This window comes from Sorghum bicolor, chromosome 2 (genome assembly GCF_000003195.3).
Source record: "Sorghum bicolor cultivar BTx623 chromosome 2, Sorghum_bicolor_NCBIv3, whole genome shotgun sequence".
In the NCBI taxonomy this organism is placed as follows: domain Eukaryota; kingdom Viridiplantae; phylum Streptophyta; class Magnoliopsida; order Poales; family Poaceae; genus Sorghum; species Sorghum bicolor.
This window is the reverse complement of record NC_012871.2, coordinates 69,129,480-69,153,732: the sequence shown is the minus strand read 5'-3', so window position 1 is coordinate 69,153,732 and position 24,253 is coordinate 69,129,480. Positions and strand designations below refer to the sequence as shown.

Here is a 24,253-nt window from a genome sequence, read left to right as displayed (position 1 = left end):
TATGTATAGAATTGTTATAACAAAGATTATGGATTATGATAATCAGAGTGTTTGGGGAAGTGAATTGTGGTGATTGATTATGGTTGGTTAAAGTGATAATTCCTATCTAATCCTTTATAGTTTGGCAAGTTGGACAATCAGTTGGGGGCAAGTTAGACTTTCAGCACTCGTAATCCCCAATAGTCTCACCTGAATTGTAGGATTATGATAATCAAGAGTTCTGTTTATAATAATCCATTGCATAATCATTACTATTTGGATCAAAATTCGACTACAAAATCTGATTACTATAATCGGAGGGGTATCCAAAAAGGGACTTAATCCTAGTTTAAAAATCTTACATGATCACTGAAAAAGGCATTATATCTAGCTCATTTGCCGGTAACCTCCACAGTCATTAGGATAAAACTACCTAAGTATTTAAGAATCTATCACAAAAAATCCCATAATTGATAAGGCCTACATGGAAGTGCATAAATTCTATTTCATCAGGTATCAGATAGACCACTTACCAGATTTTGACAACACTATGAGAAAGTAGCATCATCAGAGAATTTAATTTATAGATAGACTGATTGGCCCAAAATCAGTTCCTGATTTCTAACAGAGAACTATCTGAACAATAATATATATTTTAAACCAATGCATCTAGGACTACTACGGCATCACCGTTCTATCACAAATTACTCCCTCAGCTTCTTGATGCGACTGCACTGATCCCCCCTCACACATTGCCTGCTTCTTCTCTCCGAGGAACTCCGCAAGCACCCCGAGAGCCACGTCGACGTCCTCGCTCCTTAGCAACATCTCTGACACCTCAGCCGGTGTCACCTCCACACCTGAAAGCAGCTGCTGTATCTCCGGGAACCGCGCGTGGTCGTCGACGAGGAAGTAGTTCCGGACCAGCGTCTTGAACGCCTCCCAGCCGCAGTAGCCCATGTAGACGTGCATGTCCATCCGGCCCGGCCGCAGCAGCGCCGGGTCGAGGCGGTCCTTGTAGTTGGTGGTGAAGATGATGATCCGCTCCTCGCCGCTGGTCGACCACAGCCCGTCGATGAAGTTGAGCAGACCGGACAGAGTTATGCCGGGCTGCGCGGCCGATCGGTTTCCCGTGTTTATTAGCAATTCAGTTTCTTTTTTCTCGAAAAAAAAATCTAGAACAATCAGGATTCCTTGATTCTATGCAACTTACCTGCGAGTGAGTGGACGATCGAAGGCGACTCTGATCAGATAAGTCATCTTCCTCCTTCCTTGACTTGGTGCTGAAGCAGCAGTCAATGTCCTCGATGACGAGGATGGACTTGTTGGGCATGCCACTGAGCAGCCTCTGCAGTGCTATGTTGTAGCGCACCTCGGAGAGGTCGAGGTCGTAGAGGTTGAATCGGAGGTAGTTGGCCATGGCGGCGACGAGGCTGGACTTGCCGGTGCCGGGCGGGCCGTAGAGAAGGTACCCGCGCTTCCACGCCTTGCCGATGCGACGGTAGTAGCCCCTGCGCTTCAGGAACCTGTCGAGGTCGTCGACGATGGACTGCTTGAGCGCCGGGTCCATGGCGAGCGTGTCGAACGTGGCCGGATGGTGGTGGTTGATGCCGTGCCACGACGAGCCCTCGTTCATGAAGATCTGGAGCGCGCGATCCATCCGCCGCGCCTCCGCAACCGTCGCCGTGATGAAAGGGACGTACCGCTCCAGCGCCATGTCCGTGTGCTCCGCGTCGAAGCTGAGCTCTAGCGTCCCGTACCCGTTCGCGTTCGCGTTCTTGCTCTTGCTGCTCTGCCCCGCGACGGAGGCCCACTTGAACTTGACGCCGTCGAAGACGTCGGTCATCGAGTCACCGTCCTCCATGGAGAGGGTCTTCTTGGTCCCGCCGCCGCGGAGGCAGAGGCGGCGCATGGCGTGCGGGTCGATCCTGGTGGCGAGGTACTCGCGTACCTCGTCGTAGAGCCCGCCGCCGCCGCCGCTGTCGAGTTGGCCCCCCGAGTACGGGAAGCGCTTGATGACGAGGGTGCGGCGCTCCACGGGTGCGGGCTCGAGGCGGGCGCGGATGAGGGACGCGGCCCAGCGCGCTGCCGCACGGAGGTCGTGCGGGAGGAGCTCCCGCGCCATGCCGCGCGCCAGCACGACGTACGTGGTCACCGTGGCTGCCGTGCCCACAGCCGTCTTGTACGCGTCCACCGCCTTCGCCAAGGGAGGCAGCGTCACGGCCGTAGCCGCCGCCTCCATCGACGCCGATGTAGCTGCCGCCACCAACCCTGATGAGGGTTTGGACGCCGAGGGGTCCATCCCGACGAATTGGAGTAGGGCAGGCAAACCGCAAACGATTGCTGCGGCGAGGTCTGCGGCTTTAACGTAGCCCGCGGCGCCTCGAGTCGGTTTTTTCGCCTTTTTTTGTTAAAGAAAAAACAATAACAAAACAAACTGGAACACCGAAGGTCTTCTTCTACAACTCCATCACAAAATAAATATCTTATTTCTCGAGATTTTTTTAATCTCATAATATATATTCCACTCTATACTAGATATATAAAAATATATTATCAATATTTTAATCTCATAATATGTATATATGGAATATATATTCCACTCTAAATCCAATGATAGTTATTGCATATAAAATTATTATTAGTTTTTAATATTTGGTCAAAATTTAAAATAATTTCCCAAATGAGATATGCAATTTTTTGGGGATGATGAGAACAGACAAGGTAAAATAAAAAAGTAGTGTCGATTATTTCAGATCTATAGTCTCTAGTGCTGCTCGTTTGATTTGAAATTACTAGTGGCAATGCTACTGCTCGTGGAATTAGAATTTTATTTAATTAGAACAGATGAATAAAATTATCTACTAATTTTTATGGGATAATACGTATAGGATGAGTTTTTTTGTACACGCATCGGTGTAGAAGGAAATTTCCCTATATATATTAATTTTTAATCTCATCGGGAGGGTTCGGCAGCCGCTAGGGCTTGCCAGAATGCTAGATTGGTGGATCCGGCTTAGGGGGGTCGAGAGCATCTTAAGAGATTTTCTAAGGCCTTGTTTAGTTCATCCAAAAATAAAAAACTTTTCAAGATTCTCTGTCACATCGAATCTTGCGGCATATACATGGAGTATTAAATATAGACAAAAATAAAAACTAATTACACTGTTTGTCTATAAAACACGCGATGAATCTTTTGAGGCTAGTTAGTCCATAGATAATGTTTGTCAAATAAAAACAAAAATGCTACAATATCGAAATCTAAAACTTTTTTGGAACTAAACAAGGGCCTAAATCTTACTCTCTAAATCATATTAGAGAATGAAGAGTCACTTCATATTGGAGAGTCAATTGTATAAAAATCACTCTCTATATTTTTTTCACTCTCCAACGGTCTTTCTAAAGAGTTACTCTTGTCTTATATTTTTAGTTAGCAAGAAATCTGAAATAGAAGATAATTATATTTAGATAATCATTTATAGAAGCTGTTGGATAGCAGTTTTTCAATAAAATCTTTATTTCTTATATTTAGGAAGAATTTAGAAAGTTTGTTGGAGTTATCTGACGGACGAGGGAGGACCGTAAAAACATATGGATGTGTTTGTTCGAAAATGGCAAAGTTGTCTAGCCTAGATATCCATCCCAAACATTCGATTTTGGGTGCCTGGATCGGATGGACCTGCCTGGCCAGAGCATCCCAGGCTAGATTTGAACCAAACGAACCAAGTGCCACACAAAGTTCTTGTTTATTGTCCATCGCCGTTGTCCATAAGTACCAACCACTGAAAAAAATTTAAGCACCTCCTGAAAAGAAGTGCCAAATTAGAGAACAAGTCTATGTACGAAGCAGTATCCGTCGGAAAAGTGAGAATCCAAGCTAGATATACACCAGTAATAACGTAGAAAAAAAAAGAGATCATGATCAGAAATACTCGGTTTCAGAAAACAAGACAACCCCCGTTCGCAAAAAAAAAAAAAAAAAAAAAAAAAAAAAAAAAAAAAAAACAAGACAACCCTGCGCGTTGAATCATCCTTTTGCAACAATTGAGTCGGGTGCAGATTTTATAGACATCTTCAACAGATGGAAAACTGGTAAATGGTTGCCTTCCCTAGATATATGTACTCTACTATTAGAAGGAAAGTCGATGATATGAGTTTTTTTTTCCTGAACCTGAAAGTGTGCACCATTTGCTATCTCAGGCCTTGTTTAGTTCCGAAAATTTTTGCAAAATCGACACTGTAGCACTTTCGTTTGTATTTGACAAATATTGTCCAATCATGGACTAACTAGGCTCAAAAGATTCGTTTCGTCGATTTCGACCAAACTGTGCAATTAGTTTTTATTTTCGTCTATATTTAATACTTCATGCATGCGTTTAAAAATTCGATGTGACGGGGAATGTGAAAAATTTTGCAAAATTTTCTAGGAACTAAACAAGGCCTGAGTGTTGTGTGGCATAAATAACTTGGAACGTGATTGCTGACATATTTGATCTAAGCCTGGGTTCAGACTTTGCCTCTGCAATGGTGGATTTGTAATAAAAAGATGGCTAAAATGAACGTGCTGTCAGCAGCTGTTATATGGGTGATTTGGAAACTAAGAAACAAATTGTGCTTTGGGGGAATGCTGGTGAGATGTGAACATGCTTTTGACGAATACAGATGGCAAAGACAAGTTTTTGACGAATACAGATGGCAAAAGACAAGATCTTTGCAACAAGGAGGATGGTGCGAATCAAAAGTATTGGCGGGAAGCAAACTCAACCAAGAAGATATCCATCTGAGATTGAAGTGACAAGGGGGGATTAGCTGCACTGGGTTTTTTATACTGCTAATGCTACTGATAACTCTGTGATGCCTCTTGAGAGGGTGAGAAATGCTGTTAGCGAGGGCATTATTGTCGAATACGACGAATCTGAAACCTATGGTCTTTTTATTCAGTAAGTAACAGGGGTCAGGGGCTGCTGCAGCTACTTATGGTTCCTGTTGGCCCTGGTTAACTGGAGCTTTGAAGCTGCAGCCTCCACCACGGCAGCAGCAAGCTCAGCCACAACGTTCATGAGGCACAAGCACCACACAAAATGCAGACAAACACCAGCATTAGCAGAGTCACAAATGACACGAAAGTTGCAGGTTTGCAGCTAAATGCACGACAGGACTGGAACAATCAGCATTGCAGAAATCATAGCTTGCACGGAAACACACACACACACACAAAGGCTTCTTTTCCTCGCTAGCTCGCTGGTTTCATGACGCCGCTGTGCTAGTTCTGTTCGCCAATTGCTTGCTTCTTCTCTCCGAGGAACTTGGACAGGCCCTGGAGCGCCGCGTCAGCGTCCTCGCTCCGCAGCAGCATCTCCGACACCTCGGCCGGCGTCACCTCCACCTCCGAGAGCAGCTCCTGTATCTCCGGGAACAGCGGGTGGTCGTCGATGAGGAAGTAGTTGTGGGCGAGCGTCTTGAACGCCTCCCAGCCGCAGTAGCCCATGTAGACGTGCATGTCCATGCGTCCCGGCCGGAGCAGCGCCGGGTCCAGGCGGTCCTTGTAGTTGGTGGTGAAGACGATGATGCGCTCCTCGCCGCTGGTGGACCACAGCCCGTCGATGAAGTTGAGCAGGCCGGACAGAGTTATCTTCTGCTCCTGCTGCGGCTGCCATGTTAGCTAGCAGGGTCAGAATAAAACTCAGGGCACACCGCGGTAAAGAATAAAGATAATCTCATGTTGCTGCAGCGTCGCGTACCATGCCCCAGGGATCTGGTGCATCGTCGTCAGAATAATAGTCGTCGGAATAATCGTCGTCGGAATAATCCGAATCGACGTCGTCGCCGGCCTGATCCTTTTTGCCGCCGGCCTGATCTTTTTTGCCGCCGGCCTGATCTTTTTTGCCGTCTTCCCGCGACGCGGCGCTGAAGCAGCAGTCGATGTCCTCGATGACGAGGATGGACTTGTTGCTCATTCTGGTGAGAAGCCGCTGCAGGAACGTGTTGCCGCGCACCTCGGACAGGTCGAGGTCGTAGAGGTCGAATCGGAGGTAGTTGGCCATGGCGGCGACGAGACTTGACTTACCGGTCCCTGGCGGGCCGTAGAGCAGGTACCCGCGCTTCCACGCCTTGCCGATCCGCCGGTAGTAGTCCCTCCGCTTCAGGAACCGGTCGAGGTCGGCGATCACGGACTGCTTGAGCTCCGGGTTCATGGCGAGCGTGTCGAACGTGGCCGGGTGGTGGTGGTTCATGCCGCCCCACCCGGAGCCCTCGTTCATGTAGATGAGGAGCGACTGGTCCTGGTTCCACGCCTCCTCAACCGTCGCCGTGATGAACGGGACGTACCGCTCCAGCGCCATGTCCGTGTGCTCCGCGTCGAAGCTTAGTTCCAGCGACTCCGCCACCGCCGCCGCCCCGGACCGGCCTTCACCCGCGACGGACTCCCACGTGAACGCGACGCCCTCGAACATGTCGACCATGGAGTCGCCATGCTCCATCGAGAGAACCTTACTGGAGCCGCGGACGCCGCCGCTGAGGCAGAGGCGGCGCATGGAGTGCGGGTCGATCCGGGTGGCGAGGTACTGGCGCACCTCATCGTAGAGCTCGCCGCCGTCGCCGTCGTTATGGAGGGACGATCCTAGGGCGCGCTTGATGACGAAGGTGTGGCGATCGGCGGGGCGGGGCTCGAAGCGGGCGCGGAGGAGCGACGCGGCCCAGCTCGCCGCGGCGCGCAGGTCGTGGGGGAGGAGCTCCCGCGCCATGCCGCGCGCCAGCACGGCGTACGCGGTCGCGGTGGCTGCCGTGGCCACCGCCTTCCGGTACGCTTCCACCGCCTTAGGGTAGGAAGGCAACGCCACCGCCGCCGAGGAGCGATCCGACGCCATCCCCTGCTCGAGATCAGAGGAGGGTTTGCAAGGCTGTAGCGGAGCGCCAGGGGTTTATTTTTTTTTCCCCCAAGGGTTTATATAATTATTAGGTCTTGCTAGCCACCGATTGACACAGCGTTTTAAAGGTTTGGATCAAACATTTTGGACATATAAATCATTAATAATTTTTAAATCGTTAAGTTTGTAAATATAAAAATTATATGAATAAATTTGTCTTAAAAAATATTGTCATAAAAGTATATATATATTATTTTTCTAAATATTTTTATAAAAATAAGATGTCAAAGTTGTATTTTGGAGACCGTACTGTCCTAAACGACTTCTAAATCCGATATAGAAAGAGTAGCCCGTACGTAACACATATTAACAAATTTGTATCTATGTCTACAATGATGTACGTGTCTTATAGTTTAGATGAACATATTAACAAATTTTTATCCATGTCTATGACGATGCACAATGGCTTACAATTTAGACCAACATATTAAGAAATATACATATTTAGTTACATAAAGTATATTTTATGATCTTTATTATGACCTATGTAGTGTGGATTTGGTTTTTAGAAACCTGATACAGTTGGTTTTCTTTTTAATTTTATCATTATTATTTTTGTTATATTATTTTACATTTTTAGAAAATAACAAAAATCTAATAAATACTTTTGCATTTGGAACCATAAATTATTTCTAAATTCCACAGGTTTTCCTTCTCCAATGCGGACGTGGTAGACTTATGGGCCACACTGTTATATGCGGGTATGAAGCAAATCACCATGCTGGAGGTAGGGCACGCACGGATAAATTTGTTTGATGTTTTTTTTTTGTTGTGTTTGACATTTTTTTGGGAAACTTTTTTTTGATGTATTTTATTTCAGAAACGGGACGTGGAAGATGTTTTTTTTACCGTATTTGTTTTTTTCCCTATGGACGTTGGTTTTTTACCTTTTTTTCTATATATTTGATTTTTTTGGAGGGGCTTTTTTTTTAACTTCTCGTTACTTTTTATGTGATACTCGCTTCATTGTAAATCTGCATCATTTTAAGAATCTTAGAAGTCAAAGGATCTTAGTTTGATCAAGTCTACATAATAAAATAATAATATTTATGATATCAACTAAGTGTCATTAGATTCTTTCTTAATTATATTTTTATAGTATACTTATTTGATGTTATACATTTTTATAATTTTTTCTATAATGTTGATTGAACTTAAGATATTTTGATTCTCCAAGATTGTTAGAATGACTTATATAATGGAGGAAGTAGTAGATTTTAATTAGAGATAATCTGTTGAGATTTTTAACAAACGTTGGAACATCAATGGCTCAGATCCATCCATTCGTAAGGGCTCAGCTTATCTTCAATCTCCACATCGCAGCCTCGCTCACGAAGCCGTCACCAACTTCATCGTCCACCCTGCTTGCTATTTCTCACTTTCCGCCGCCGCCGCGCCCTGGCGCCGTAACCTGTTTGACATGAGTGCACCCCTCCCCCACGGGTTCGGCGGTACACTGCCGCCACCGCTAATCCATGCTGTCACCCGTGTATGTAGCCCAAGTTAAATTTTAAGTATTTATTTGCTGTTTATCAGAAAACGATTTCTTTCACTAAAGTTTTTTTAGGACTAAAGAGTCGTGCCAAATAGACCAAGGAAGCTCTTTTCTCCCTCTCTCTTCAACAAATGAATAAAAGTCGCTTTTTATTTTACTTTGCTTTGTTTTATTTTACTTTATTTTATTTTGCCTTCACTGACTCCAATTGCTCTGGAGAAGCTAGAGTTAAAAAAAGTCTTATCAAGGCCTTGTTTAGTTCCAAAAATTTTTGCAAAATAGGTACTGTAGCACTTTCGTTTGTTCGTGACAAATATTGTCCAATTATGTACTAACTAGGCCCAAAAGATTCATCTCATCAATTCCGACCAAACTATGCAATTGGTTTTTATTTTCGTCTATATTTAATACTCCATGCATGTGTCTAAAGATTCGATGTGACGGGGAATCTGAAAAATTTTGCAAAATTTTTTGGGAACTAAACAAGGCCCAAACAAGGCCTAAATTAGTTTATGTAGCTAGAAGTTCGAGTCCTCTATCATTTTTTAGATAAGGGATATATAAATATTCGACAAAGGGTCCTCTATCATGTGTTAGTGCTTCTTTGTAATGCTGGTATCTTTTCTTTTACCATAGGTCCATAAATACCTATGACTCGAAGTTTAAATCATCATAAGACAAAAGCATGTTCGAAAATTTAGACGTACTATGTTCACTTGGCTGAAAAGCTATAGCTGAAAGTATTATTCACTGATTTATTGTTAGAGAAAATACTATTAAATGACTGACAGATTCGATAGATAAGCTTAAGCGATCAGGCTTATAAAAAAACTACCCTTCACGCGTTGGATCATTCTAGCAACACCAGCCATTTACAAAAAGCGGATCAAATTGTGTCAAGCCATTGAGGCCCTATTCGTTTATTTTCTGAACCAAAGCGGATGGAGAGGATTAGAGAAAATTGAGGAATTTTTGACTTGTAGGGGATTAATCTCCTTCAATCTCATGGTTTCAGGAGAAGGGAACAAGACCTGAGGCTTTATTTGGCTACATGAAGTTATTATCCACAGGCGATTCCACGTGGGAAGAGTTGATCCACGTGGACTACCGAATACATAGCCAACGGATAACTATTATACACAGGTACACACTATTTTGATTTAACACTGAATACATCAGATTAATTTTTCAGTCAAACAGCTCGAAAGAGCGCCCGCAACGCGCGCGTGGTCGTGATCCCACACCTCGAATATAGATTTTTCTCTCACGCATGGATTGACGTGGATCGCGACATGATCCATTCCAATACTCAACGTGAGAGCTCACCCCGACGTGGGCTGTGATCCACGGGAGGCAGGGTTTGAAGCCCGATACACCCCAATACACTAGCTTTCGAACGGGTCTAAGTGGGTGGGGATCTATATAATAGCCATCTTCTAGACATCAGCTACAAGGAAAAAGATACGAGTATAGGACAAAAAAGAAGATTCAAGTGTCACTGAAATTTCAGATTTTGTACCTCCACAACGAACACTGAAACAAAGCATCACTTCAAGGCATCAAGTTCATTTTTTCACCCGAATCGAAGCATTCCCCATTTTCATTATCATAGTAGTATTCATAATCTGATCAGCTAGCAAAAGACAAGTTCAGAATCAGCTAACTACGCTTTTCTACTAAGTCAATATAATTCAGACAACCTAGTCAACAAGTAGATCTAGACAGAAAAACGATCAGAGGCATCAAGTTCATTTGATCACCACTTCAGGCACTCGATGATCAGAACTAACTACTAAGCACATACGAATCCATCATTTGCACTACCACGTCCATTAGGCACAAGCACCAGAAATACAAAATGTTGACAGACACCAGCATTAGCACAGTAGCAAATGACACATAAGGGAGTTTGATGTTACAAAACAAACAACACATGGTAGGGGGTCATCATAGACTGATTAGCGAGATCAGTTCCTATTCTTTTAAGATACAATTGCAAGAGAACAATCAGGACAACAGTTGCAGACTTGCAGGTTGCGGTTGCAGCTACTGTGGAGCAAAGAAATCAGGAGTGGATCATCAGCATTGCAGAATTCATAGCTTGCAACACAAAAAAGTGCTTCTTCTTCCTCAGCGCGCGCGACTGCGCTAATTCCCTTCGCCAATTTCTTGCTTCTTCTCTCTGAGGAACTTGGTGACACCCAGAAGCGCCGCGCCGGCGTCCTCGCTCCGCAGCAGCATCTCGGACACCTCGGCCGGCGTCACCTCCACAGCCGAGAGCAGCTCCTGTATCTCCGGGAACAGCGGGTGGTCGTCGATGAGGAAGTAGTTGTGGGCGAGCGTCTTGAAAGCCTCCCAGCCGCAGTAGCCCATGTAGACGTGCATGTCCATGCGTCCCGGCCGGAGCAGCGCCCTGTCGAGGTGGTCCTTGTAGTTGGTGGTGAAGACGATGATGCGCTCCTCGCCGCTGGTCGACCACAGCCCGTCGATGAAGTTGAGCAGGCCGGACAGAGTTATCTTCTGCGCAGCCGATCGAGCTCCCATGTTAGCAGTTCAGAGTCAGAAACTAACACAGAGCACACTGCGGTGAAGAATAAAAATCATGTCTTGTTCCCGTGTAGCGTACCTTGCCCACATCGTCGTCAGAATCATCCGCCACGTCGTGGCCGGCCAGATCTTTGCCATCATCCCGCGACGCGGCGCTGAAGCAGCAGTCGATGTCCTCGATGACGAGGATGGACCTGTTGCTCATGCGGTTGAGAAGCCGCGGCAGCATCGCGTTGCCACTCACCTCGGAGAGGTCGAGGTCGTAGAGGTTGAAGTGGAGGTAATTGGCCATGGCGGCGACGAGGCTGGACTTGCCAGTGCCAGGCGGGCCGTAGAGCAGGTACCCGCGCTTCCACGCCTTGCCGATGCGGCGGTAGTAGTCCCTCCGCTTCAGGAACCGGTCGAGGTCGGCGATGACGGACTGCTTGAGGTCAGGGTTCATGGCCGGGATTCTTCCCGTCCGAATGTTCGGACGGGAACGTTCCGCCGATGTTTCCCGCGCGGTAGCTTTCCCGCGTGCGCCATCGATGTTTCACGCGTGAGCTGCGGTTTGGAGTTGCTGTTTCCGCTGCGGACGGAAGCCGCCGCGGCTTGCCGTATGACAGTTTCGATTCCCCAACGTATAGGTAAGTATACGTATGCTTTTTTTTCTTTTGTTTTTTCTTTTTTTTCTCTTATTTTCTTTTCAAGTTTTTTTTTCTGTTCATGCTTTATTTTTTAATTATATTTCTTTTTCGTTTTATATGATTTTAATTTTCATCTCATCTTTTACTTTTTATGTTTCTTTTTCTAGTTTTTCTTTTCTTTCCTTATTATTTTTATTTACTTCTTTAAATTTATTTCTTTCTAGTTCACGTGACTTTTATTATTATATTTTTTTATAGTGTTGCTGCTTTTTTTTGTTTAATGTTATTTTATTTGTATTGTATTATTTTTCTCTTTTTTCTTTCTCTTTTTCTTCTCGTGCTTCATTTTTTATTTTATTGGTTTTTTGCTTATGTGATTTTTATTATTCTTTTATTTTTTATGTTTATATGTTTCTTTTTTACTTTCCTTTCTTTTCTTATTATTTTTAATTTCTTTTCTCTGAGTTTTTAAATTTTTTTTATTTCATGTGATTTTTCATTATTCTTTGTAATTTTTTGTCCTTATTTAAGTTATTCACTTGTTTTATGTGCTTTATGTATTTATCATTTGTTAATCATGTTTCTAACAAAATATGTGTATTTAAGTTATTCTATGTATTTCATGTAATTTGTTGTTTTACTATAACAAATTATTTTTAATGATTTATTTTTTACTTTTTATTTTTTCTTATATATATGTGATGTTTACGTATTATACATTTGATGTACATATAGTATACATGTGAGGTTCTCTGAATATATATATATATATATATATATATATATATATATATAATATCATTCTACACCAAACTGTTATACTGAGCAAAATTCAGTATCGCTCAGTATTCGTGTTTCAGTATTGTTTAGTATTTTCATGGTCCTGAGTGTTGGACAAGTTGATACTGAACACTCTCCAGTACTGCTTAGTATTTTTTCTACTCAGTTTTGACTTGCGGTGTAGAATAGCGCTATCGTGTGTGTGTGTGTGTATATATATATATATATATATATATATATATATATATATATATATATATATATATATATATATATATATATATACACACACACACACACACTATGTTCTATAATGTTTTCAGTGATGTTCTATGGTGTATTTAATAATGTTCGCTTAGTATACATATAACGTTCTAAGATGTTTTTTGTGTTGCTTACTCGGTATTAATGTTCACTTAGTCTACATTAGATGTTCTATGATGTCTTTTATGATGTTCACTTAATATATATGTAATGTTCTATGATATATTTAGTGATGTTCACGTATATATATTTTGGCTATGCTCTATGGTATATGTGATGTTCTTTAGTATATTTTACAATGTTTGAAAAGTATCTATATGGTGTTTTTTTAAATTTTCTCTAATTACACGTTTTTATTTTTTCTATATACTTTGCTCTATATTTTATTTTTAGTAAATTTTTTTCTGTATACGTTTTTATTCAATTCATGTTTTTTCTTTTTTTTTGTCTTTTCTTTTCCCTTTTTGTGGTTCATTTATTTTTTTTGTTTTTTATTTTAGTTTTTATGTGTTTATTATTATTTTTATATTTTTATATCTTTTACCTTTCTTTTATTTCTTATTTCTTTTATTTTTTTATATTATCTTTTAAGATGTTCTATATTGCTTTTCATGTTCATGTAGTGATGTTTTTTTTATGTTTATGTCTTATACATGCGATGTTGTGTGATGTTTTCTTTGTGTTCACGTGATATACATGTAATGTTCCAAATATGTGATGTTTTCATAGTATACATGTGATGTTTTATGTTATTTTTTGTGATGTTCACACAATGTATTGTAATGTTCTATGATATATTTAGTGATGTTTACGTAATATATATGTGATGTTCTATAATATATTTAATGGTGTTCTATGGTGTATTTAGTGATGTTCACATAATATATACGATGTTCTATAATGTATTTAGTGATGTTCTATGGTGTATTTAGTGATGTTCACTTAGTACACATATGGTGTTCTATGATTATTCAATAACGTTCACGTAATATATATGTGATGTTCTAAATATATTTAATAGTGTTCTATGGTGTATTTAATAATGTTCACTTACTACACAAGTGATGTTCTGTAGTATATTTCCCGATGTTCTTTCAATTTTTTGTTACATGTTTTATTTTTTTCTTATGTTTTACTCTAGAGCTTATTATTTATACATACGCCATTTATTTATTTATTTATTTATTTATTTTTATGTATATCATATTACAAATTTCACAAATCTAAAACTAGAACACTATTTTTTTAAACCGAGTTTTTTTATGAAGATGAAACATTATTATGTGAACCTAAAATATTGTCTTTACTCAATAAAAGAAAATGTTCTATCCTTATAAGATAAATGTTCGTTAATTAAATTTTATCTAAATATATCCATGCGAGATCTTGTTTTGAAGTATTTGTTCCGAGAAATCTAATGGTGTAATTAGAATTTAATTTTGATATTTGGTTCATGAGTAATAACTTTTTTTAATTTGTTAAAATTTATTAGTATGCATAGGTGAGTAGGTCCCATGCGATGGGATAGTCTATTATTTGTCTGCACGTTTGAGTGGAGGTTACGGAAGTTACCTATGTGGGCGAGAAAAGTAAGCGGGAAAAAGTATCGGCGCGAATTTATGGTCCGACGGGCGGACGGGAAGAGCCCCCGGCGTCGGGGGGGGGGGGTGCTCTCACAAAATACATCATAGTATGTGGACGTAATAACATAGTACATCATATAACATCGCAACGTATATTATAGAACATCATATTTATACTACAGGAACATCACAAAATATATCATAGAACATCATATATGTATTATGTGAACATCACAAAATTTTTATTACAGAATATTAAATAAACATCACAACATCTCATGGAATATAGAAAAATAAAAAAAAAGTTAAGATGAAAATAATTAAAGTACGGTTAAACAGAAAAACAAATCTATACAAAAAATAAAGGCAAAGAGAAAAAGAAAGAAAAACAGAAAGAATAAATATTAAAATAAAATAAAATATGACAAACAAAATAGTAAATGAAAAAAGAACTATAACAAATAAAAATATATAAAAAATGAAAAGAATAATGAAAGATCACATGAAATGAAAAATAAAACCAAAAATAAATTGGAAAAAGGAAAGAAAAATAACAAGAATAGAAGACAAAAATAAAAGAAAATAAAAAATAAACATGAATAAAGTAATTAAGTAAGGTAAAATAGAAAAATAAAAAACTCTATAGAAAACATAAAGTCAAAGGGAAAATAAAAAAGAAGAAAAACAAAAAAGAATAAAATAGAAAAACAAAATAAATAAGACAAACTAAAAATGAAAAGAATAATAAAAATAACATGAAACGGAGAATAAACAAAAATAAAAAATAAACTAGAGGAAAGGAAATAATAAGAAAAAGAAAGGAAAAGAAAAAAGAAACATAAAAATATAAGAATGGAAATAATAATAAAAATCACGTAAAACATATAAAAGAAAACAAAATGAAAAAATGAAGCACGAAAAGAAGAAAGAAAAATAAAAAGAAAAGAAAAATAAAAATAAAAATAAAAAGTAAGAAATAAGAAGAATAAAAAAGGGAGGAAAAGGAAATTAACGTAACCCACATGGCTCAGCGGGTCAGCAACGCTGATATGCAGCCGATTCCTGCGTGGCTCGGTGATTGGGGCGCGCTCGTTCGCGTCAGACCCGGATCTGGAACAAATCGACCGAGAATTTGGGCGGGAAAAATGAGCGGGAGCTGTTCGGCCGACGTCTCCAGTCCGGCTGTTCGGACGCGAAGCCCCCCCGTTCATGGCGAGCGTGTCGAACGTGGCCGGGTGGTGGTGGGTCATGCTGCTCCACCCCGAGCCCTCGTTCATGTAGATGAGGAGCGAGCGGTCCTGGCGCCGGGCCTCCTCCACCGTCGCCGTGATGAACGGGACGTACCGCTCCAGCGCCATGTCCGTGTGCTCGGCGTCGAAGCTGAGCTCCAGCGACTCTGCCACTATCCCGCGCCGGCCTTCACCCGCGACGGACGCCCACGTGAACGCGACGCCCTCGAAGTTGTCGATCATGGAGTCTCCAGGCTCCATGGAGAGAACCTTCCTTGAGCCGGAGACGCCGCCGCTGAGGCAGAGGCGGCGCATGGAGCGAGGGTCGATCCGGGTGGCGAGGTACTGGCGCACGTCGACGTAGAGCGCCGCGTCGCCGTCGCAAGGGTGGTGGTGGTGGTGCGACTCCTGGTCGCGCTTGATGACGAGGGTGCGGCGCTCGGCGGTGCGGGGCTCGAGGCGGGCGCGGAGGAGGGACGCGGCCCAGCTGACCGCGGCGCGGAGGTCTTGGGGGAGGAGCTCCCGCGCCATGCCGCGCGCCAGCACGGCGTACGCGGTCGCCGTGGCCGCCGTGGCCACCGCCTTCCGGTACGCGTCCACCGCCTTCGCGTAGGACGGCAACCCCGCCGCCGATGCCGAGGTGGGATCCGTCGCCATCTCCCCGGCAGCCCGGCTCTGAGACCGAGTGGTTGCAACCGCAAGGCTGCAAGATACAGAGTTGTAGTAGGCACTTGGCAGAGGGAGCACTCTCCGTGTTCTTCCTGCTGGGCCTATATAGCATGTCATTTTTGATTTGCTATTACGATTTGTTTTTAGATTTTGGTACTGTAGCATTTTCGTTTTTATTTAACAAACATTGTCCAATCATGGACCAACTAAACTCAAAAGATTCATCTTGTGATTTACAGACAAATTATGCAATTAGTTTTTATTTTTATCTATATTTAATATTCTATACAAATGTCGTAAGATTTGATGTGATAGAAAATCTTGAAAATTTTTTGATTTTTTTAACCAGGCCTAGTTCTTGATAGTGATTTGTTTTTTTACGGCAAGGTCATCGTTCTTTTGGCTCATACATATAACAGGCTAGGCCTTGTTTAGTTAAAAAAATTCAAAATTCTTCGTGGAATTAAATCTTACGGTACATATATAAAATATTAATATAAACGAAAATAAAAACTAATTATACAATTTATCTATATTTTATGAGATAAATCTTTTAAACCTAATTAGTCCACAATAAAATAACAATTATTTAATAAAAATGAAAATATTACAGTATCCAGAAGAAAGCCCAAGTTTACGGTGAGCTTGCTTTTTTCATTTCTTTTTCTCTCTTTCTCCCACTTTCCCTACCCTATATTTTAGCCTTGTTTACTTCTGTTGTTTCTAGGAGGCAGCTCATCCCAAAAATAAAAAACTCTGTAATATCAAATCTTGTGGCATACACATTAAGCATTAAATATAGACGAAAATAAAAACTAATTGCACAGTTTATTTGTAAATCGTGAGAAGAATATTTTAAGTTTAATTAATTTATAATTGGACAATAATTATTAATAAAACCGAAAGTGCTACCGAACTCAAAAACTAAAAAATTACGGAACTGAACAAGGCCTGAGTTAATGACTTTTTGGTCCAGGTGAAAACCTATCGTATCCAACAATAATATATTCTTCTTTTTTCTTAAATCTTGTTTTTAACTGTCGTCGTTTTTTCAGATAGAGTTTTTAACTATCAATCATTTTTGAGTTACCAATCCGTTTGCACTTTAAAATTAAAGTGAAGCATTACTTCACGTACTAGGTCCCATGCTTTTACTGCAGGCTTTCACCAACAGTCATCAGGAATTCATGGACAAACACTGTAGTGGCAACACAGAAAAGGGTTCTGGCACGGGAAAGAAATGGTACTGACCATACTACTGGTGGTAATTTTTGGAGCCTTCCTCTGGCTGACTGGGAGGGCTCTCTCTATGGCACGGTAGTTCAACGAGAGAAAAAGGCAGGCTCTGGACTTCCAGTCAATTGGCTGTTCCACTTCCACAGACCTCAGGCAAGCGTGACGTCGCACGGGCCAGGCGGCCAGCCATGAACTGGTCACTGGTGCGAGTCGGACTCGGGCAGCGCCGGCTTTTGCAATTTTTTTTCGAAATCGATACTGTAGTATATTTGTTTGTATTTGACAAATATTATCTAACTATAGACTAACTAGATTCAAAAGATTTGTCTCGTCAATTCCGATCAAACTGTACAATTATTTTTTATTTTCGTATATATTTAATACTCCATGTATGCGTCTAAAGATTCGATGTGATGGAGAATGTAAAAAATTTTGCAAAAATTTCTAGGAAGTAAACAAGGCCACGCCGTACCGGTAGCATAGCTGTTTTGCCACTACTAGGACACAGGTTCATATTGTGCACTGGCGGCATAGCTGCTTTGGCACTTTGCAGAACGCAGCAGGCAAGCACTGCACTGGTACAAGTCCATGCAACAGACCGATGGCGATTTGCGACTTGCGAGCATGGGTCCGGCTGCCTTTTTTTTGTGTGAGGCGTCCGGCGATCGCGCGACCGGAGTCCGGACTCCAATGTCCCGATCGACGCCTTTGTGCGAAGACGGGGACATCAATACACCATCAACAATTTCTTGTGTTGCATTTGCAATTGCAAACCGAGGCATGACGCTGCACGGGTTGCCTAGCGCACCACTTGCTCCTGCAACTGCTGCATCCTTCTCTCTGTTTCTTTTTTTTTAAAAAAAATCAACTCTTGTAGTATCTTTCAATGGCAAATAAAACGGCGATGGCAGGCAACACGGTAGCCGGGTCGGTGCCGGGGGAACGATCTGTGCGATCGAGAGCCCACGAGGTACTAGCTTCCAACAATTCACTGGGCTGAGTTTGGATAAGGCCTTGTTTAGTTTCCACCAAAATTCAAAAAGTTTTTTCAATATTTACCGTCAAATCAAATCTTACGGCACATGTATGAAGCACTAAATATAGCTGAAAATAAAAATTAATTACACAGTTAGCCTATAAATCCCGAGATAAATTTTTTGATCCTATTTAGTCTCGGATTGGACAATATTTGCCACAAACAAACGAAAGTGCTACCGTAGCGAAATCCAAAAAAATTTCATATCTAAACAAGGCCTAAGCTGACAAGCAGATTTTTTTTTCCTGTTAGGTCTTGTTTAGGCCCTGTTTAGTTGTTGGGTGAAAAAAATTTAGATACCTTAACACCTTCTTTTGTACTCCCTCCATTCCAAATTGTAACTCATTCCAAAAATCTTGGAGAGTCAAACTTTTCAAAGTTTGACCAAATTTATATGATAAAATAATAATTATTATGATACTAACTAAATATCATTAGATTCTTCCTTAATTATATTTTCATAGTATACTCACTTTACGTTACAAATCTTACTATTTTACTCTATAATTTTGATCAAACGTGAAAATGCTTTAACTCTTTAAGATTTTTAAAATGACTTATAATTTGAGATGGAGAGTGTATTTGTTAATTTTTGGGACGCGGCATCGGGAGCGTGCGCTCCAGATCTTCATGAACAATGACTGGTCCTGGGAAGGCATCAGGCACCAGCACCCGGCTACGTTCGGCATGGTCGTGAGGTCGTCATGGACCCGGCGCTGAAGGAGTCCGTCATCGCTGACCTGGACCGCTTCCTGAGGAGGAGGGACTACTACCGGCGTATTGGCAAGGCGTGGAAGCGCGGGTACCTACTGTACGGACCGCCGGGCACCGGCAAGTCGAGCCTGGTGGCCGCCATGGCCAACTACCTCCGCTTCAACCTCTACGATCTCGACCCCTCCCACGTGCACTCCAACACCTCGCTGCAGAAGCTTCTCACGGCCATGCCCAACAAGTCCATCCTTGTCATCGAGGACATTGAGGCCTTGTTTAGTTCGCAAAAATTTTCAAGATTCTCCGTCACATCGAATCTTTAGTCGCATGTATGGAGCATTAAATATAGACAAAAATAAAAACTAATTGCACAGTTTACCTGTAATTTGTGAGATGAATCTTTTGAGACCAGTTACTCTGTGATTGGACAATATTTGTCAAATAAAAACGAAAATACTATACTAGCCAAAAAGCAAAAATTTTGCAAACTAAACCCTAAACCCTAAAAAGGCCTGACTGATGCTTCAGCACCAAGTCGAGGGAAGGCACCAACCAGCGCACCAAGGACGACGATGGCGATAGAAGACTGTTCTTCAGCAGATGAGCCTCCACCAAGAGCTCGCTACTACACGGTACCCGTATAGCTACAAGATATTTCATTTCCCTTTGGGCCTTGTTTAATTCCAAAAAAATTTACAAAATTTTTCAGATTTTCCGTCACGTCGAATCTTTAGACACATGCATGAAGTACTAAATATAGACAAAAATAAAAACTAATTGCACAGTTTGGTCGGAATTGACGAGACAAATCTTTTGAGCCTAGTTAGTCCATGATTGGACAATATTTGTCAAATACAAACGAAAGAGCTGCCGTGTCCATTTTGCAAAATATTTTGGAACTAAACAAGGCCTTGATTCTTTTGCAGAGCAAACACAATTTTCTGACAACATTTCTGTGCCCGGAATGAATGCCAATGCCATCCAGGGACCTTCGCCGCGGCAGGGCATAACCCTGTCTGGGCTGCTCAACTTCATCGACGGGCTGTGGTCGCCATCATCATCTTCACCACCAACTAGAGATTCAGGAGCTGCTCTCGGAGGTGGAGGTGACGCCGGCCGAGGTGTCGGAGATGCTGCTGCGCAGCGAGGACCCCGACGTCGCGCTGCAGGAGTTCGTGGAGTTCCTCCAGGACAAGAAGAAGCAGGGGAGGCGCACGTCCAAGTAGTGCGTCTGCATCAAGAGCCAATGCTGATGCTTTCTGGTTAGTATTTTGTTAGCTCTCCTAGTAATTAGTTAGGCCTTGTTTAGTTCACTCCAAAAACCAAAAACTTTTCAAGATTCCTTGTCACATTGAATCTTTCGGCACATGCATGAAGCATTAAATATAGACGGAAATAAAAACTAATTGTACAGTTTAACTGTAAATCGCGAGATGAATCTTTTGATCCTAGTTAGTCCATAATTGGATAATATTTGACATACACAAACGAAAGTGCTACAGTAGCGAAATCCAAAATCTTTTCGTATCAAGGCCTTAATCTCTATCTTCGATGGCGAACTGTTAGCTGCTGTTATGGTCGTTCTGTTGTGGGTGAATTTGTGAACCTCTCCAAAACTCCATTACTCCAATGGACAATGGGGCCGTGTTTAGTTTCTCAATTGAAAATCAATTTCGATTAAACTGTATAATTAGTTTTTATTTTTCTTTATATTTAATACTTCATGTATGTGTCTAAAGATTTGATGTGATGATGAATTTTGAAAAAATTTTAGGTTTTAGGGGCCGTTCGGAAGACCCAATCGGTTCTGATTCTACCAAAAAAAAGCGGCAGAAACCATGCCAAACACAGCAACAGCGAAACGTTTCAGGTTTCACATGGATTCTAGTTTCGCGATAGTGTACTGATAATCGTAGTTTTTTCGGTTATATATTATTTTTCTTAGTGCAACTCAACAAATTACAATGGGTTGCATTGAAGGTGGTGTTCACCCAAAAAAAGTTCGGGGGTCCTTTTTTTAAAGCATATTTCATTAATATGATTTTTTTTGTATAAAAATGCTCTTTCAAGAATTACAATTGAGGCTAACATCCAAATAGTTTCATAAAGTCATTTTGATTCATCACCTGAAATGTTTTTATAGAGAATCTAGATCCAAAATGTTTGTATAAAAATTTGGATATCAACACACCTTAAGTGGTAACAAATTTTCCTGGTCCACCTAGCTCTCCTAGATAGTTTTTTTTTTAAAGAAGAAATAGGCTGTGTTGGAAACCAGCCTCAGCTTTGCATCAGGGCAGCTACAACATTAGGGTCGAACCTTACATCCAGCAAAAGCGAACCAAAATAGAGGTGGAATGCTGTAGTGTGAATCCTACAGGGTCTATTTACAACTACGGATTATAAACTTTTCTTTTAATTTCCTGCTATAGGTGTCCAAATGGACTGCTCGGCCCGGCCCACGGGCTCAACCAACGCATGGCCCTACGGGGATCAGGATAGCATATGACCCTATGAGCTCTTTGTGTTGTGTCGTGCCGTGCCAAATCCACAGGTATGGAGCAACGTTTTTGTGGAGTCTCATTCCACTTGGAAGGGGCACTAAGCTCCCAGTTTTGGGAAGGGGTGGGGTGGGGGTGTCGAAAACACGTGGGAGGGTGTGCAAAATATGCAAAGTGCTTGTGGAAGATTTAGCAACGATTTTAGGGAGTTGTTTTAAAAAATGTTGCATGACTTTTTTTCCATTTTGTCATAATAAAATCGACACTTTTGTAGTAGATGCTTTTAATAAATATTGTTAAAATTCCATCGGCTGCACAACTGAAGATCACACTGTCAGAGTGGTAGATAAACATCATACTATAGTATCATTTAATTTGTGAAATATCGTCTGTTGTTTTTCATGCCTTTCCCGCATCTCCTGTTTGCTTGCCCTGCTTCTTCTCCTCGAGGAACTCCTTGAGTCCCTGGAGCGCGACGTCGGCATCCTCGCTCCGTAGCATCATCTCCGACACCTCGGCCGGCGTCACCTCCACTGCCGAGAGCAGCTCCTGCATCTCCGGGAACAACACGTGGTCGTCGACGAGGAAGTAGTTCCGAGCCAGCGTCTTGAATGCCTCCCAGCCACAGTAGCCCATGTAGACGTGCATGTCCATCCGGCCTGGCCGGAGCAGCGCCGGGTCGAGGCGGTCCTTGTAGTTGGTGGTGAAGACGATGATGCGCTCCTCGCCGCTGGTCGACCATAGCCCGTCGATGAAGTTGAGCAGGCCGGACAGTGTTATGCCCTCTCTCTGATGACGCTGAAAAGATACTACATAGGTCAGACAAAAAGCAAAAAGACAATTCTGGTGCTATAATGACGATTATAGTAATTCACAATCTAATCTAATCTAATCTCTTACCCTATTGGAGTAGTTGTCCTCATCGTTTGGTGGAGATGGGTCGTCTTCATCGTCGTCATCGTCGCCGCTCTTCACTGGGCCGCCGCCACGGCTTGTTGCGCTAAAGCAGCAGTCGATGTCCTCGATGACGAGGATGCACTTGTTGGACATGGAAGTGAGCAGGCGCTGCAGCGAGGAGTTGGAGTCCACCTTGGAGAGATCGAGGTCATAGAGGTTGAACCGGAGGTAGCACGCCATGGCGGCGACGAGGCTGGTCTTGCCGGTGCCCGGCGGGCCGTAGAGCAGGTACCCGCGCTTCCACGCCTTGCCGATGCGCCGGTAGTAATCCTTGCGCTTGAGGAAGCGGTCGAGATCAGCGATGATGGAGCGCTTGAGGTCCAGGTCCATGGCCAGCGTGTCGAACGTGGCCGGGTGGTGGTAGCTGCTGCCGCGCCACGACCCGAAGTCGCTCGAGAAGATCTTGAGGGTGCGCTCCCGCAGCCGCGCCGCCTCCGCGGTCGCCGCTATGAACGGGATGTACCGTTTGAGCGCCATGTCCGTGTGCTCCGCGTCGAAGGTGAGCTCCAGCGACGTCACGTGGTCGTTGTTGCCTTTGGCCTGTCCCTGTCCGACGGTCATCCACGTGAACTTGACGCCCTCGAAGATGTCCGCCATCCTGTCGCCGACTTCCAAGGACAGGACGTGCCTCCCGCCGCCGCCGCCGCCGTCATCTCGGGCTTCGGCTTCGCGGCCGCCGCAGTCTCCGTCTCCGTACGCGTCTTCGTATTCGTAGTCGTAGTCGTAGCCTCCTCCTCCTCCGCCGCCGCCGCCGCCGGGGCCGACGGCGCTGCGGCGGGCGATGCAGACCCGCGTGGTGGTGTGCGGGTCGATCCGGGTGGCGAGGTACGCGCTCGCGTCCGCGAAGAGCCCGTTGTCGCCGCTGGGGCTCTCCTGGTCGAACCGCTTGATGACGAAGGTCCGTCGCTGCGGTGGCGCGCGCAGCCTGGCGCCGCCGTGCAGCAGGAAATCAGCGGCCCAGCGCGCGGCCTCGCGCAGCTCGTCGGGCAGCAGCTCCCGCGCCATGCCGCGCGCCAGCACGGCGTACGCGGTCACCGTGGCGGCCGTGGCCGCCGCTTTCTTGTAGGTCTCCAGCACCTTGCCGTAGGACGGCAACGACGCCGCTACCGCCTTCGAATTCGACGGATCCATCGCCCACCCCGCTCCGACGTCGTCTCGTCTCGTCTCGTCTGTGCAGGGGACGAGAGAATCTGAAAAGAATCACCAAGCGGCATACAGTCTGGGTGCGCTCGTATATGTAGCCACAACCAATGTGCTGTGCACCCCCGTCCCCGTGTTGTATTGGAGGGAGAGACACAATCGTGTACGCTTGGGATTGGGATCGCAACAGCCGGGCATGCAGATCTATCCAAGTCCGGTGAGATTTTTTAACGAAAATTATTATTAATAGTTTCTAATAAAACTCTATGCCAGAGATTTATTTTTTAAAAAAGAAAGCACAAGAGACAGTTGTGCACCAATACTGATATAATAACCGATGCGTGTGCTCAGGGGAGTGGATTCACGGTCAAAGCCGCGCATCCGACGCGGTGGTCGAGCAAGAGCGTCTGCCGGCCATGACCATTGCCTAGTCAAGTCAACCCTGCAGTCTGGCTTGCCGTTCTTGGGATTTTTTCTGGCTTTTGCCGGGAAAAACATAATTACCTGCCTCCATTATCCCTGTTCACTGTTTAGTGTGGTCAACATGCTTAAGGACTAAGGAACATGTTGTACT

At 43.2% G+C, this 24,253-nt stretch overlaps 2 protein-coding genes across 2 annotated transcripts; both read right to left on the bottom strand.

Moving 5' to 3' along the window:
* LOC8080130 lies at positions 467–6,879 on the bottom strand. Its single transcript, XM_021453591.1, has 5 exons — positions 5,721–6,879; positions 5,244–5,629; positions 5,069–5,120; positions 1,193–2,380; positions 467–1,089 (listed from the first exon to the last, which is right to left on the bottom strand). Exons 1-5 carry the CDS (start codon positions 6,843–6,845, stop codon positions 658–660), a joined length of 3,183 nt encoding a protein of 1,060 aa, XP_021309266.1. The 5' UTR covers positions 6,846–6,879; the 3' UTR covers positions 467–657.
* Positions 10,345–23,838, bottom strand: LOC8080127. Its single transcript, XM_002460736.2, has 5 exons — positions 22,483–23,838; positions 21,988–22,380; positions 15,398–16,104; positions 11,027–11,375; positions 10,345–10,917 (listed from the first exon to the last, which is right to left on the bottom strand). Exons 1-5 carry the CDS (start codon positions 23,668–23,670, stop codon positions 10,549–10,551), a joined length of 3,006 nt encoding a protein of 1,001 aa, XP_002460781.2. The 5' UTR covers positions 23,671–23,838; the 3' UTR covers positions 10,345–10,548.

Coding starts and splice junctions, on each gene's coding strand:
- LOC8080130 (XM_021453591.1), bottom strand. CDS start 6,845: ATGGCGTCGGATCGCTCCTCGGCGGCGGTGGCGTTGCCTTCCTACCCT. Junction 5,121..5,243: donor GCAATTGGCGAACAGAACTA/GCACAGCGGCGT, acceptor TCGTGCATTTAG/CTGCAAACCTGCAACTTTCG. Junction 2,381..5,068: donor CTCTGCTAATGCTGGTGTTT/GTCTGCATTTTG, acceptor TAACAAAAAAAG/GCGAAAAAACCGACTCGAGG.
- LOC8080127 (XM_002460736.2), bottom strand. CDS start 23,670: ATGGATCCGTCGAATTCGAAGGCGGTAGCGGCGTCGTTGCCGTCCTAC. Junction 22,381..22,482: donor AGGACAACTACTCCAATAGG/GTAAGAGATTAG, acceptor GTATCTTTTCAG/CGTCATCAGAGAGAGGGCAT. Junction 11,376..15,397: donor CTCGCCATGAACGGGGGGGC/TTCGCGTCCGAA, acceptor GAACCCTGACCT/CAAGCAGTCCGTCATCGCCG.